Raw genomic sequence first — 15,044 nt, 5'->3', positions numbered from 1 at the left:
CATTAATTCATTCAGTTGGCAGTGGGAGGCAACGGAGACAGCCAATGACTCTTGCAATAATAGCCAGCTGATTCATTATTTAATGGATCAGAGGGGTGTGTATGAATGTACAGTTTTTCATTTAGAGACAAATGATTCCCACCTTAAGGATGCTGAGTTATATTTCTACTGGAAAAGTCATGTTACTGAGCCAAGATATCAACAGCTACCAAAGTTATCAAGGCTTCTGTTGAAAATACCAACAACTGATGTTGATAACGTATGTTTATCACAGATCTGCCTTCTCTAATCATGTGCATCATTTATTAAAAGCTGAACATGCGTCCTTTCAACTAAAGTGAAATTTAGCTAACTTTTGGCAAACAAGCCTTTGTTCTATCTATCAGGGAAAGGTATAGGACTAGTGGTGGCAGCCATATTGGTACCCAACGGATTGTCTGACAAAAGGTGCTTAGCTGATGACAATTGCTCTCACAATCCACCAAGTAGACCCCTAGGCTCAGAGAGGCAAACATCTGTTCATACCACGGCCCCAACATTTAAGCAACAGAATACGCATTGACTGCTTTTGATAAAGGTCTTCAGGGTTAAACAAAACTCCTATCTGCGTGATACCTATGGCAAACAATTATACATTTTCCTGAAGTCTTATTTAATATTTTGTACCAAAGGTACAGACAATTCAAGAATTATTGACATCCTTCACGAAAAGAAGAAAAAGGCAACATAGATGTAAAAATTTTGGGCACGCCTGCAACCATTATTTTGTGAATCCTCCCCTGGAGTCGATAACAGCACTGAGTATTTTCCTGTACAGTCTGACAAGGTTGGTGCACAGTTTTGGAGGGATCTTGGAACAATCCTACATGCAGCAAATTGCCAGACCCTTGATGATCTCAGTTGTGCGCTTGTTGAATGCCCTTTATAATTGAGATAACAGGTTTTCAATTCAATTCAAGTCCGAAGACTCTGATGGCCATTGTAAAACATTGATTTTGTGGTCCTTCAAACAATTCTGTTTTGATTTTGTTGTGTGTTTGGGTTTCATCCATGGCCAAGTCCTGGCAGAGGCAACCAGTTTTGGGATAAAATATCTTGAATTCCCATGCCATGGATCTTAACAAGTGGCCCCTGGACCACTAGTAGCAAAACAGCCCTAAAACATCAATGATCAACCATCATATTTTACTGTGGGTATCAGGTGGTTTTCCTTGCAGTCACCAAACATGCCAATGGTGTGCATGACCAAATTATAAAATGTGTGTCCAGTCTGACACAATTTGAATTGTAGTTCCAATAACACTTGGCAAAGTTCAGTCACTGCAATTTCTGGGTTGGGCTCAGTATAGACCTCTTTTATACAACCCCTCCAAAACCTTGTTGACAGGAAGGTGGCATGTCAAAATAAACAGTAGTTTATTTTGAGACTTGGTGACCTCAAAACTCCTCTAGACCGTGTAGTTCTAAAATTGTGATCCTTGGACCAATTAAAAAGCATAGAATTTCACAACAGATTTAAGATATTATATAGGGGTGCTAATACTTTGGAAACAGAAAAAAAATCATACTACTCAATAAAATGTTTTGTGTCTGAAAAACGTTTGTTTTTAAATAAAAGTGTATGTCTCTTATAATTGACCCCAAAATATGACTCATTGTTTGTGTTGTCTATTTTTTTGCATTCCCCCTTGCTTGATTACATAAAGAATGCCAATACTTATTGTGAGTTGACTGTATCTCAAAAAGCCAGGAGGTTCACTCCAAATACCAAAAAGCCTTCATGTTCAGTACCAATCAAATGTTTGGATACACTTATGACTGGTTATTGTATGTCAGTCTTAAATTCTCAGTGCTTTCAAACATGTGTACAAACATGCAAAGGTCAAATGTACTACTGTAGGTATATTTACAAACTTCGCAACTGACAAATATATAATCTTAGCTGCCCATCACTGACGAAGGAGAGCAGAGACAAACACACTTCTAACTACCATTGTGTTTTTCTTGAGGATATCACATTAGAATGCCTTGTGTGTTGCTGAAACTACTCTTATTCCATAAGCACCAAAACAAAGGCTATTTTAATAGTACAACCCGCCTCTCCTTTTACATGTTATTGCTTATTTCCAATGGTTTGACCTTTTGTTTACTAAATAAATTGAATTCCTTTCAATAAATGTTGTCTTTGCTGAGGATACATTGGTATTCATAAAACGCTTCTGACATTCAAACCAACACTTTTAATGGAACTTTACAATTACATAATTTACTGCATTCAATGCTCACAACGAAAATCTTCACCCACAGCTTATTTTTTATGGATTCTGAAGCAAAGATTATTTTGGTAAGGGAGTTAAATCTGTTTTCTATCAAGAGATTGTCAAAGGTTGAACTTAACAACTGTTCTGTAATTGTCCTTCTTTGCTCTTGTCTAGCATTAAGAATAAAAAAAATCTGTAATACAATATTTATAGCCTAGGTATAATGTATAATGATACATTCTACATCTAACTGATAGACTATGGCCTTTCAGAGAACAGGTTTTGGCCATCATGGAGTAGCTGAACATGTCATCTGGTTGGGGGACACGACATAAATGAAATAGTTTTTAAACAGTTGAAGCAGGACTCATAAGATAAATCAAGAAGAAACCGTAGAACACCGAGAGGTATGAGGAAGTTGTGAGTTCATCTGCCATGTGGGTTTTTCTGAGTGAACGTTAGAATATGCATTTTTGCCAGAAGTTGGGGTTTTGAGACCGTTTGCATTTCCATAAGCCACTGATGTGTTTGCTGAACTTTTCTCCCCAAAAGCAGTGCTTCAGAGTCTGTCCCTGTTGCATTATTCAACCATACTGCTGATTTATTTCTAGGTTCTCCTGTCTTTTCATCCAACCACAGTCTTGCACTTCATAATTACAAACACAGCAGCTCTCCACTCTCCTGGCCTCAGAGAGACAGTGGTGTTAACACTGTGTAGAAATATAGTCTTACTAAGCTCTAAAAGCTATTTAGGCTTTCTGAAGGGCTTTTTATTGTCTCCCGCAACGCAATAGAGAGGAGCACTATGGATAGATTTCCGTCTGTTTTATTACCACATATATTTATAAATCATATTGTCCATTCGTTGTTTTATCAAGGTGGGTATTAATCCCATTGTTTCTGGTGACTGGGAAGGGGCTTTCAAAACTACTGTATATACAAAAAATAATTGACAAAATATCTCTACTTGGTGTCAAAAGACATAACCCTTCATTCTTATAGTCCAAGGGCAGTGATCTGCACCAAATGATAGAGCGCATTTTACAAATTACAGGTATATTTGTTTCTGTGACTTTTTGTGGGATTCTTTGGAGAAATCTGTAGGTTTTGGTTAAAATGGTAACATATAATAGGAGCGCGGCCATTTCCAAAAATGTAACAATTAACTTCACATGATGGATATATTGTAATCGAATTGTACTAGTGCAATAACTATACAGCTAACAACACAGTTACTGGCTAATGTTAACTAAAGTATGTAGTAATTTTAGGCTTGAATTAAGCATATAATATTAATGTTATTTGTCATTTGGATGTCAACGTTGTCCTGACCCTACGGTTTATAAATCGTCTGGCTAATGTAATTATGTCATGTAAAGACGACCAACTAATAATTGCAGATTCCAATTGGCATATTCCTTCTCCTTCCATAAGAAAATAAAAATAGTTCTATAGGTAATAAATGCAAACAACGAATAACATGTCATTCTGGATAACAGTGTTAGCCGAATCCTTTGGGATTTGTTGCGATTAGACAGGGCTGTAGACACAATAACACATTTGGGAAAGGGAGAAAAAGTCAAATGTTTTCTGGGCACTGGATCCAAGTCATTTAAAAGACAGCAGGCTCACTTTTTGAAATCTGTCTGTCCATCAAATTTCAGCTGGATTTGAGCAACCAATTGTGTAACAAACCTGTTGATAAGACCCCAGGCAAAAATCCAGCATGGTGGTTCTTGTTAATGGCCAGACAATTCGGAGAGTGTGTACCACCATTTTCATGTGTGATATCTTTCTGTTTCCATCCTATAAATTTGGCTGAACTATTACGGTTTAAACTAGGGTACTGTTACTCCCTGTGATTTATCCTTGATTGTTAAGTCACTCTCATTTTGGCCATCCATTTTTATCCAGATCTTTGAATGAAGCATCAGTAGGTAGACTAAAGTAATGTTTTGTTCTACATAACACTCTTTGTGTGCTTAAAGAGAAGAATGGTTGGTTGCTAACATAACATATTCAGGTGTTGATCAGACAAATACTGCTGGACATTTAGGAGTTGTGCCAGGCACATGGTGAGAAGCAAAAGGTGGGCACTGCCAATGCCAGAGTGTTTGTGTGCGTGTGTGTGTGTGTGCAAGCTTCAAGTAATTACATTTATTTTATAAGACCTTTTTTACATTTGCAGTTTTAAAGTGCTTATACAGATACCCAATATAGAAACCCAAATAGCAAGCAAGAAGATGTTGAAGCTGAACTGATCTAAAGAGAACAAGGTCCAGACTGTGTCCTAATTACCTGCTGAAATATGACCTTCACACAGAGAAAGCCCATTTCCAGAAGCAGCAGCAGAATCACGTTGTGTTATGGGGGACATTGTTTTAGAAGCGCAGCCAGATTGGAGTCACTGACCTCCCATGGGCCTTTCAAATACATCCCATGAACAGTACACCAAAAAGTGAATCTTATTTCCTTTTTCTTCCAAAACCCTTCCAATCCAAACAGAAAATGTATCTACAATGTACTATGAATCAATGTATAGTACAATAAACCATGGCAATGATTTTATTAAAAAAATAAAATAATTCAAAAACCTGCAACTAAGGCAAACTAAGCACATTAATTCACATTTAGAAAAATCACTGTTAGGCACAATGCTGTGCTGTAACGGTAAGTTGTATTGTTGACAGAGCTTGAGAAAATCTACAAGGAAGAATGCGATAAAATCCAGATGTGCAAAGCAAATACTGACTTACACAATAGGATTCAAAGCTGTAATCAACTATTTTTATTTTTCTACTTTTTGTTAACTTTAGATTAACTTTAGATTTTCAATTTTTTTGGAATGAGGTTTTAAAGTTCTGATTCTGGTGGGAAAATGCTGCAAATATAGCTTTTGCATTATTATAACTAGCTATCACCAGAAAAGAAGCAAAGCGAGAGGATTACAATTGCCCAAAACCTGTCATTGCAAGATAAGCAGACCTTTTTGCATAAAGGTCTATACGAGGCTAAATGAAGCTTATTTGATCAAAGTCGTGATTAGGTTAAGAGTGTACTGATATTCACAGTGATCTGAAAGTAATCGCTTTTAATAAAGTGTTTTACCTTAACAATTAAAACTAGTTAAAAAATTCACATAACTAGTGTATCTTTTGGAAATGTGATGTGTGTTTCTGGATGGCGCTGCCTCTTTGACAACTGCCTCATTCCTCGGTGGACAAGGGGTCCCATAGCCATTCATCTTACAGGGTCATCACAGTGGCTATAAGTGGAGTGTATCTTTTTTCTACTGTGCCTGTCCGCCGAGGTTGAGTGATAACCACCATAGGGGTGAACAATGGTGGCAGGAAACACAAAACAGTAATTGGTCGAAAGAAGGTAAAGCCCCATAAGGGATATTCATAGTAGAATGCCGAACACCCAAAGCAAATGTATTGGACTGTCAGAAGATTGCAGCTTGTGTGGTTAGGAACAATGAGAAAGGCCGAAACACAACTCCTGGTTACTAAAAAGTACACCTGAAAAGCACCCATAAAGAACACAACAAACAGTGTCAGGGTACAGACAAGGTGAAACAGACACCAGCTATCAGTGGCTGCACATCAACAGGAACCAGTACACCTGGCTGTCACCCAATTATATGTTCTGAATTATTACATGAACATGACATGGGTGTTAACTTTCCAACATAGAAATGCACACTCACCATTAATTAGTAGATGAACGGAATGAGTCCAGACTACCCTGTTAAAAATGCGGGCACTCAGGGGATGTGGTCTAATTGTTCACACCCCTACGCAAAACAACAATGACATTATTCATAGTATGTCTTTTCTGTTGTACGTATATGATACAATGAGGGGGTGGTGTTCAGGCAAATTACGTGTCCGTGACGAGATATGTTGAAAGCTCTTCCCCTAGTTAATTGTTCAAACAATAAAAAGTCGTAAAAAAAAAAAAAGGATTCCACAGATGGCATCCATTTGTGTTACTCTTTGCATCTGACTATAAGAATGGAAATTCACAAAGCATTATTGTTAGTAGCAACATCAGCTTGACACTACTTTTGTTATGACACACTCATTTGTTCCTATAACTTTTTGACACGGAAAGACTGACAGTGAAGTAGTATTAAGGGAGTGAAATGTATGTGTTGTTCCCATTTGTCACCCAATTCCCAATCTGTCCCAATGACGCCCTCCCATTTGACTAGGCAGTGCACTGCTTTTGACAATGGCCCCAATTGTGTTTCATGTGCAATTGTTCATTTTCATCCAAATAAATGTGTCTTGTATAGCAACAGTATGAATTCACTATGTCTAGCCCTGTATATCACATATTGCTTTTTTTTTTTTACTATTAAAATAATAATAAACAATATACTTGTTCTCTATCCATCTTTTATTCATTTAACAATATATTATTATATGATGAATACGCTGCAAAGACATGCTAATTATGTTACTAGGTCACAGTAATAACCAATGTGCTGTGTGTGCCTGTCATCCATGGCTGTGTGTATATGTGGGGACCAGATTTGGGGTTACTTTTGGGTTTAGGCATTGCAGGTTAGTTTTAGTCATTAAGGATTGGTTAAGTCTAACATACTCCTCCCAAAACTATTCACACCCTTTGGACTATTCCACATTTCACTGATCAACTCAAAAAAATCCATAATGTCAAAATGAAAAATGGTTTAAATTACTTACATAATGAAAATAATGGATTGTCTGAGAATTTACCCCCTTTGATTTGACACCTGAATGAACTGTGGTGCCACAAATTGTCTTTAGAAGGCACATCATTAGTTGAATGGGGTACATCTGTGTGCAATTAAGGAGTTTTGCATGATTTTTGATTAAAAACACCTGTCTCTGGGATGTCGCTCAGTTGGTTAATTCAATTCCTAAAAAAAAAACATAAGAACAAAGGTTCTTCAAAGTTCTTCCCATCAGGGATAGGATATGAGAACATTCCCAAGGCACTGAATATCTCCCAGAGCACAGTAAAGTCTATTATTAAGAAATAGAGAGAATATGGCACCACTGTAAATCTGTCTAGAAAAAGGCTGTCCACAAAAACTTGGTATCAAGGAGGCCCAAGAGGCTTATTGGACCTCTAATGGTTTTACAGCCTTCTATGGCGGAGCTGGGAGACACTGTGCACGTCGCAACAATAGCCCGAATGCTACACAAAAGAGACCATCATGAGAGAGTGGTAAAAAGAAAGCTATCATTAAAAAACAGTTGCATCAAGACTCGGCTAGTTTGCCAGAAGGCATTTGGGAGACTCCGAGACCAAGTGGGAGAAGATTGCATGGTCACATGAGCCCAACACTGCACATCATCCTGAGAACACCTTCCATGAAGTGTGGTGGTGGCTGCATTACTTAAGAACATTGACAAAAAGATCACTCTCTTGGAGGAAACCAGTCAAAGCCTTGGCCCTCTACCCAAATGGGAATACATGGGAAAAGGTAATATTGCTGTTCACCAATCAACAATACAAACTATTTTGCAAAGAAAAAATTTCAAAAATGTTTTGTCCAGATGTTCAAGTTTTGTAGAGGTACATCGAAAAAGGCTGTAATTGCTGTCAAAGGGACGTCTACCAAATATTGTTTAAAGGGTGAGAATACTTCAATTATTATCTATTTTATATTTGTAATACATTTAGAAGAATTAGCAGATTTTTTCTTTGTTTGTAGTGCCAAAAACTCTGTATCAATTACAAAAAAATATCAGAGGGGGTGAAAACCTTTGAAAGATACAGTGAAGGTTAAGTTAATGCGGTTAAGGTTTTGGGTATCTTTAAAGTTAGGTTTAGGGCAAGGGGATAGGGAAAAGGCATTTTTCCAGTACCCATAAAATAGAAAAACAAATGTGTTTGTGTGTTATTTTACAGGCTGGCACAGAGGAGAGGAGGAGAGGTGCCTAGAGGATAGATGTTGTTTTTGGCAGATGCTACAGTCATTTGAAATAATACACCTGGAAAGTTTTCTTCTTTTACATATTTGGACTTCAACACTGTTGACAGATAAAAGTAACCAAATTGAACAAATCATACTGACAGATTAGGCTTTGCAATAATTTTTTCATAAACAATCAACACCAATACAATCTCATTGTGTGGAAAATAAGTACTTCAGTAGCTGGTGCTGCCCCATTTGGCTAAAATAACTTTATGTAGCCATTCCTTTTAACTGTCTATCAGGCTCTTACATTGACTGGGAGTACTTATTTGCCCACTATTCTGTACAGTACTGGTTCAACTGCGTCATGTTTAAGGGCTTTCTTGTATGCACAGCCCGCTTCAAGTTCTCCCACAGCATTCTGATTGGATTGATATTGGGGCTTTAAAACATTCCCTAACCCTCCATTTCTTCTTTTGGATACATTTGGTTTTATCTTTGCATGTGTTTTGGAATACAGTCCTGTTGCATGATCCATTTTCAGTTCAGTTTCAGCTTTTAGACAGATGGTGTCACATCGCCTCAAGAATTCTCTGGAACAATATGGATTTCATGGTTGTATCATGACGGCAATTTGTAAAGGACTTGGGGTAGCAAAGCAGCCCCAAACCATAATGCCACCGCCTCCATGTTTTACGATTGGAATGAGCTTCTTTTGTTCAAAGGCAGTGTTTTGCAAGATGTGGTCTGGCAGATGTAGTATGGCACACATCAGTCACATCTTGATATTCTTTTTTGACAGCAGAAGCTTCTTCCTTCCTTACCTCCCATGAAGGCCACGTTCAACACTGACTGTTGCAAGAGGCTTGTAGTTCCCTTGATGTAACCCTGGAATTCTTAAGGACTTCTGTGAGCATCTTTCGGTCAGCTCTTGGCTTAATGGAACAACCTATGTGGAGTGCCAATAATGTTGTTCATTTATAGATGACCCGTCACAGCCGAATTATGTACTTCAAATGGCTTTGTATCCCTCCCAGACTCTTAGTTATCAATAATCTTTCTTCTGAGGGCTTCAGATATGTCTTTTGATCTTGGAACAATGTGTTACCACACAACCATATAGTTAAGACCAAACAAGGCCAAATGTCAAATTTTATTCAAGTTATTCAACCATGATTTTCAAATAATTTTGCACCTGTTTTGGTGGACGTGATTCAAATTGATGGTAAAGGTAGGGTCTGCATTTCTGGTTATTATAATGGCACATATGGTAAAAGCACTGGGTCTGCAGAAAAGTAGCTGGCTGGAAAATCAGCGCTGAACAAAGCATTTAACCCTAATTGCCCCTGTAAGTTGATCAGGATAAAGATGTCTGGTAAATGACTAAAATCACATCAATTGGTCTTCCATTTCTAAAGGTATCCCCTGCGCTGGGTGTGTTTGAGGCCCTCTCCCCTGTTTCCAGGGTCCAGCTCTGCTGGTTTGTCAAAGAGCTGCAGCTGTCGTCTCTGCCAACCTGTCATGGAACAACACAGGCACACACACGGGTTAGAGCCTTCAGACTGAGGACATCATGAAATACACACTTCGGCCCGTAGGCATAGACCCCACCTCCTCCCTCTTTAACTCTTACCTCTCTCAGGGGCAACTGGATCATTTCTCCACTGGGAGTAATGTCAGTGTTTGATGCCTCTTCCTGACACGGGCAGCAGCAGGTCCTGGATGTGATGACAGGGAAGTGTTCATGGTGGGTGGGTGCAGGCAATCCAGAAGATCATGTAGTAGACCCTGGGGGGGAGCTACAACCAGGTCTGGTTAACGGCACAGACCATCTGGAGTTGGGATTAAGAGAGGTTACTGAGGATGTTGTATTATGGTTGTTGTAATGTCAGTGTAAGATTAGCAGTATGAGGGCCATATGTGTTTATGTATCGACCACCTGTCATCGGCTCTGCTGAGGGTGATCGCTAGCATTTAGTGAGTTGGAGACCCTCTCTCTTTCTTGGGTCGTGCTGGCTCTTCCATGACAGCTTCCCCTGGAACACACACAGAGAACTGTACCTGAGATATCAGGTCACATTGCTCTTAGTACATTCCACATTCCACAATCACTATATTTGCTCCACTGAACACACAGCACTGCACTTCCGCATCCCCAACAAAAGGTGCAGGAACACAAAATGAACGGAAGTGATTATCAAATAAATATTATCATAATGTTCAAACATGTAGCACGTTAGCAATTTTTCTCACAGACACACAGCACCTCAGTGACGTTGGTCAGTGTTCTAGCAGACCTGATCACACAGTAAGTGGTACTATTAGTGTCATCTGTTGTATGGCCAGCTAGCTTCAAACTGTACTGTGCTGTAACATAGCCTTCTCTATTAGCTAGCTAATACATTAGAGCAGCAGGGTTAACATTACGGTAGCTGGCTAGATAAACATTGTCAAATAACTCACCTAGCTATTTATCCCAGACACAAACATTTTCTAGATGAATATCAGTATAGGAACACAAAATACACTCACCTGGCTATGTAGGAATGTCGACAACGAATATGGAGCAGTGAAACAATCAGTTTTCCTGTTTAAGGTGGTATAACAGTTGGCCACTGGGTACACGGACCATGGAGATACCCTCAAAGCTGACAGTCAAATCCAAATTGCTGTAGTACTGACCCTTACAGAAACACATTTAACAGTGTCCAAATACATCACTGTATGTATCATGAGAAGGTCGTAATCCTAAAACCACTGGAACATCAGAGACAAAGGAAACAAAACAGAGCATGTACTTTCCATTGAGTTGTTTACTTTAGTGCCTTACAAAACAAATCTCTCTCTTTCACTCTCATTCTCTCTCTGTCTCTTTATCAATCTCTCTGAAAATACATTATTGATTTCCCTATAGTACCCACAGGCAGGGAGGGTGGCATAAGAGTCTGGGACAGTGGAAGCACCTGATTGACTGAAAAGCAGAATATGTCCGCAAAGATTGGGCAGATTCAGATTTCTCTGAGCTACACTTACCCTGAGGAAATCATTACTAACTCCAGAACTTTACTAAGCTGAGCATTGAGTGAAAACAGAGGGTGGAGTAAGAGATAATTTTTTCCCATAGTTTTTTGTTTTGTTTGTAAGACACTAAGATAAACCATTAAATCCATCAACCGATCAATTCTACTATTGTTGACTGAGGCTGTCATTGATTGTGCTTGTACTAGGGTTGGCACGTATCACTGCATAAACATACTTCCAAAATCCAAAAACCTTGGAGGGCATTTTTAAGCCCACATTTTTTGAATGGAGCACAAACATTTTAATTTGATGATACATTTTAAGGAACCTCCTCGGCATGCCCTGTTAGTGCGATGTTTAATGTTATGCTGTTTTCAGATTGGATTGGACACATTTGGCTGCATTATCACAAGTTTCCAACATTGCAGAAAATCTGGACAAAAAACGTAATTCTGTTTTCCCCAGAAGTGTGTATTAACATATTTTCATCAGGCTTTGATCTGACATTTTTCCTGGACATCCTCATGCACTGCTGCACCCATAGAACCAATATAATGTTGTGAAGACCTTTGGAGCTCTGTGCAAGCAAGTCACTTGACTGATTTGAGGTGTTACAAGGCATCACTGATGGACTGGGTTACAAGAAGAGTTTCCACCCCTATTAAGCTACCTTGGACTACCCTGGGAATCCTGTTTAAATAAAGGTCTTGAAAAAGGATGTCTAGCTACAGTATGCAGCAGATGTCAAACAGTAGGACTCTGTTAAATGAGATAAATTGTGCAATCTGCTGAGATTATTTCTAAATGACCTTACATTAGAGCAGATGATTATACTTTTCACTTTTCATGTTTTGTCCTGACCCCCCGTGTGAACCCACAATAATTGTGTTACAAGCTTCAAACTCTACCATTTAAGCTACACAGGAACAGACCACTGCAGATAACAATCAGAAACAAAAAATTACTAAGTAGCTAGAACTTTAGCAACAACTAGCTAAAAGACTAGCTGCAATAAATGTAAGTAAATTCACCCTCACCAAGCTGTTCATTTTACCCTTAACTCCAGCCAATTGCTAACTGTCTAACTAGCTTGCTTCAGACTTTGATTGCCGTAGTAGCCTATATAAGATAGACTGCTAATCAGGCCAACAGGCCAGCACGTTTGAAAGCTTTCAAAATGACATGGCTAGCTACAATTCCTGCTAGCTCACATTAAACATCCAGCAAGCCAGCAAGTGTTTTTCAACCCTGACTAGCTAGCATTCAAGGGCTGATGTTGTCATACACATGCAGTGTCTGGTGCAAAACGAAACAAAGGATCCAGCAGCGGTGGTCATTTGTTTCATGTCTGACTATTGCAGAGGAGCCTTTATATGTACTAACTAACCAAACTCATTGATTAACTTGGCTGGATAAACTATGGCTGTGCTGGCTCCGGGTTCCCTTGTCCCACCTTGACATTTCAGAATTCCACTGAAGTGGAAGAAATGTGTCTCTCTAATTCAAAGACAGAAGAATGTAAAGGTGGCTTTATTGAGCGAAAAACAATTGTTTACCTAAAATCCCATGACCGTCACAGCCAGAGTGTCAGCGTTTTATTGGGCGCACCCACGATGAAGCAGACGTTGTTGCAGGTGTATCAAATGCTTATGTTTCGGCCCATTAACATTGCAGTCGATTAAATGAAGCACTCAGACATTTTCTAGAAATACACACACACACACACACACGCGCGCGCGCACAGATGCGATATGTTCGGCCTGTGTACTCACAGACACATTCTCCAGTCTGCCACTCCAGACACTGTCCGTAGGGGAAGGAGATGACGTAGGCGTTGGAGTCCACACATCGCTGGGTGCTGCGGCACCACATACACTCCATGGCCTGGCTGGTGCAGTTTGCGCAGGTGGTTCGCGTGGAGCATGGCGTCTTACACGGACGGGCACTCTGGTTGGGACTAACTGTGAACAGAGGAAAGGGAGATGTCTGACCAGAACCCTGAAGGTAGCTCTGAACATCAGCCCAAGGGAGGTCACGTAAATTTACACTGCCTCTGAAACGTGAATCTCCGTCCAGGACAGACTGTTTTTAGAGAAAGCACCCGAGACCACCGTGTGTCATGTAATGAGTCATTCAGCGGAAAAGCAAAAGGTACACAACAGTAATTTTCTCCGTCTTTCTAACCCCATCATTTGAGGTAAGGTTTCAGAGCGGCAGACGCCCCTGCAAAAGAGGAGAAAGGTAATGAGAAACAGCCGGATGTCTTCGGTTACCAATTTTCCCTCTCTGTTGGAACAAAGGGGAGCTACGGGAGGGAGGGCGGCTAAAACCACAATTTGAGGCCTCATTTGCGTCGGCCGCTCAGCATTTCTGGACTGTTAAGTGAGACCAAGATGGTTGATGTTTGTTGTGACCTGAAGTGTGGCCAATGAAGAGAGCTGGTTAGCCAATGATGGGTAACATCCCAACTATGATATCAGGATAACCTAAGGCACAGTCGTGCATCTGGTCACGATCCACAATCCACAGTATACATACCTGAGTAACATGTGTACGAAACCCGATCTGAGCTGAACAAATAGCCCAGTGACAAGACCGAGAACATGAGGTGCTTTCCAGGTCCGGGGAGGTTGTCGAGTGTCAGTCAGACAAATGCATTGGTTTTCCAACTGCACACATTGTTACAGTCTCACTGGAGACCATAACAATGCACCACCCACACCACCCACATGCCGATTGTTTTGTGGTTTTCCTGGAGCTTGGATATAGAAGCAAGGGACAATGCACTACTTACACAGTATTGTGTTTGTCTTTCTGTATAATATCTTTTTTGTGTATGATTGAGTGTGGAATGATGCATTAGAAAAAAGGGAAAAAAGAGGGGGTGCAGAAATGATGTTAAAAATGACAGTATTCACCATTGATTTGGTTGACATTAATGACTGATCTGCGGAAATAAAAGTGAGACCAAAGATGGTTTAATTGGGCTAAAAGAAGATACAATAAGACAGGGAGTCAGGCAGGCCAGTATGTGTTACCAGGCTACTTGTGTTTATGTGGGACAATCTGTCCCTGACGGTCACTGTCAAACACTCCAGACTGTGATCTTCTCCAGGTATAATGTTACTCTTCCTAAAACACTTCATCTCCCTCTTTTAAAGTTATTCGACTAGTGAATTCTGCTTTTGTCAAAGCTGAAAGCAAAAAAAGTAGGTCAAATGTGAGTGGGACGTTACGGTGGATGTGAAGTTGGATCTACAGTAGAGCCTAAGAGTCGCCTGTTAGAATCCCCGTCAGCATGCAGAAAAAAACTGAGCGGAAATGATCATGCAACTGGAGAGCTGCTGAGTTTATGACAACAGCCCCCTCATGTTGGCCCTTAAGAAAAGGCCCTTCACCCCACAACATGCTCTCCATCCAGGGCCGCTGCACTTCAGCTAGTCCCCGGAGCTCCTCTCAACCCTGTGTCAGTGGGATGTGTGTGTGATTGGAGAAATGAGCAAAGAGCATATTAGTGATTCATCCTCCACTCGTCCTCTCTCCTTCCCTCTGTCCTTCCCTTCCTCTCCCAGCCCCTCTCACTTACCCACTGGTTTTTCACAGATGAGTCCGTCAGTGTTGGCGGTACAGGGGTTGGCCTTGAGCCCTGCCACTTCTGCCCTGTCCAGGTAGGCACAGAAACCAGAGTCGCTAGGCTCACCCGGCAGCCACTGCAGAGACGAGTTAGTGAACGGAGACGTGTCCTCCCAGCCCCAGTACGAGATGTTGATCTTCCTCAGGCCCACCCATGGAGCCATCTTCTGCAGGGCAGGAAGGGGAGGAGAAAGGGGAGAGAGGGGGAGGAGAAA

At 40.4% G+C, this 15,044-nt stretch overlaps 1 protein-coding gene and 1 long non-coding RNA gene across 4 annotated transcripts in view; both read right to left on the bottom strand.

Moving 5' to 3' along the window:
- atrnl1a (attractin-like 1a) overlaps positions 1 to 15,044 on the bottom strand; it is a 247,344-nt gene that overhangs the window by 161,166 nt on the left and 71,134 nt on the right. For both annotated transcript variants that reach the window (XR_004575815.1, XM_010869853.3), the window contains exons 17-18: positions 14,783 to 14,996; positions 12,969 to 13,157 (exon numbers count right to left, since the gene is read on the bottom strand). Coding sequence is in view for 1 of the 2 variants with exons in the window: in XM_010869853.3 (XP_010868155.1) it covers positions 12,969 to 13,157; positions 14,783 to 14,996 (403 nt within the window). In the remaining variant the exon portion in view is untranslated. The remainder of the gene's footprint in view (positions 1 to 12,968; positions 13,158 to 14,782; positions 14,997 to 15,044) is intronic.
- LOC105010524 lies at positions 9,322 to 12,946 on the bottom strand. Of its 2 annotated transcripts, XR_828019.3 has the most exons (4): positions 10,708 to 12,946; positions 10,115 to 10,236; positions 9,809 to 10,007; positions 9,322 to 9,691 (listed from the first exon to the last, which is right to left on the bottom strand). It is a non-coding gene; the product is annotated as an uncharacterized LOC105010524 (long non-coding RNA). The 2 variants fall into 2 exon arrangements; XR_828018.3 differs by having other exon boundaries at positions 10,115 to 12,946.

Source organism: Esox lucius, chromosome 6, assembly GCF_011004845.1.
Source record: "Esox lucius isolate fEsoLuc1 chromosome 6, fEsoLuc1.pri, whole genome shotgun sequence".
Taxonomy (NCBI): Eukaryota; Metazoa; Chordata; class Actinopteri; order Esociformes; family Esocidae; genus Esox; species Esox lucius.
This window is presented reverse-complemented; position numbering and strand designations above follow the sequence as displayed.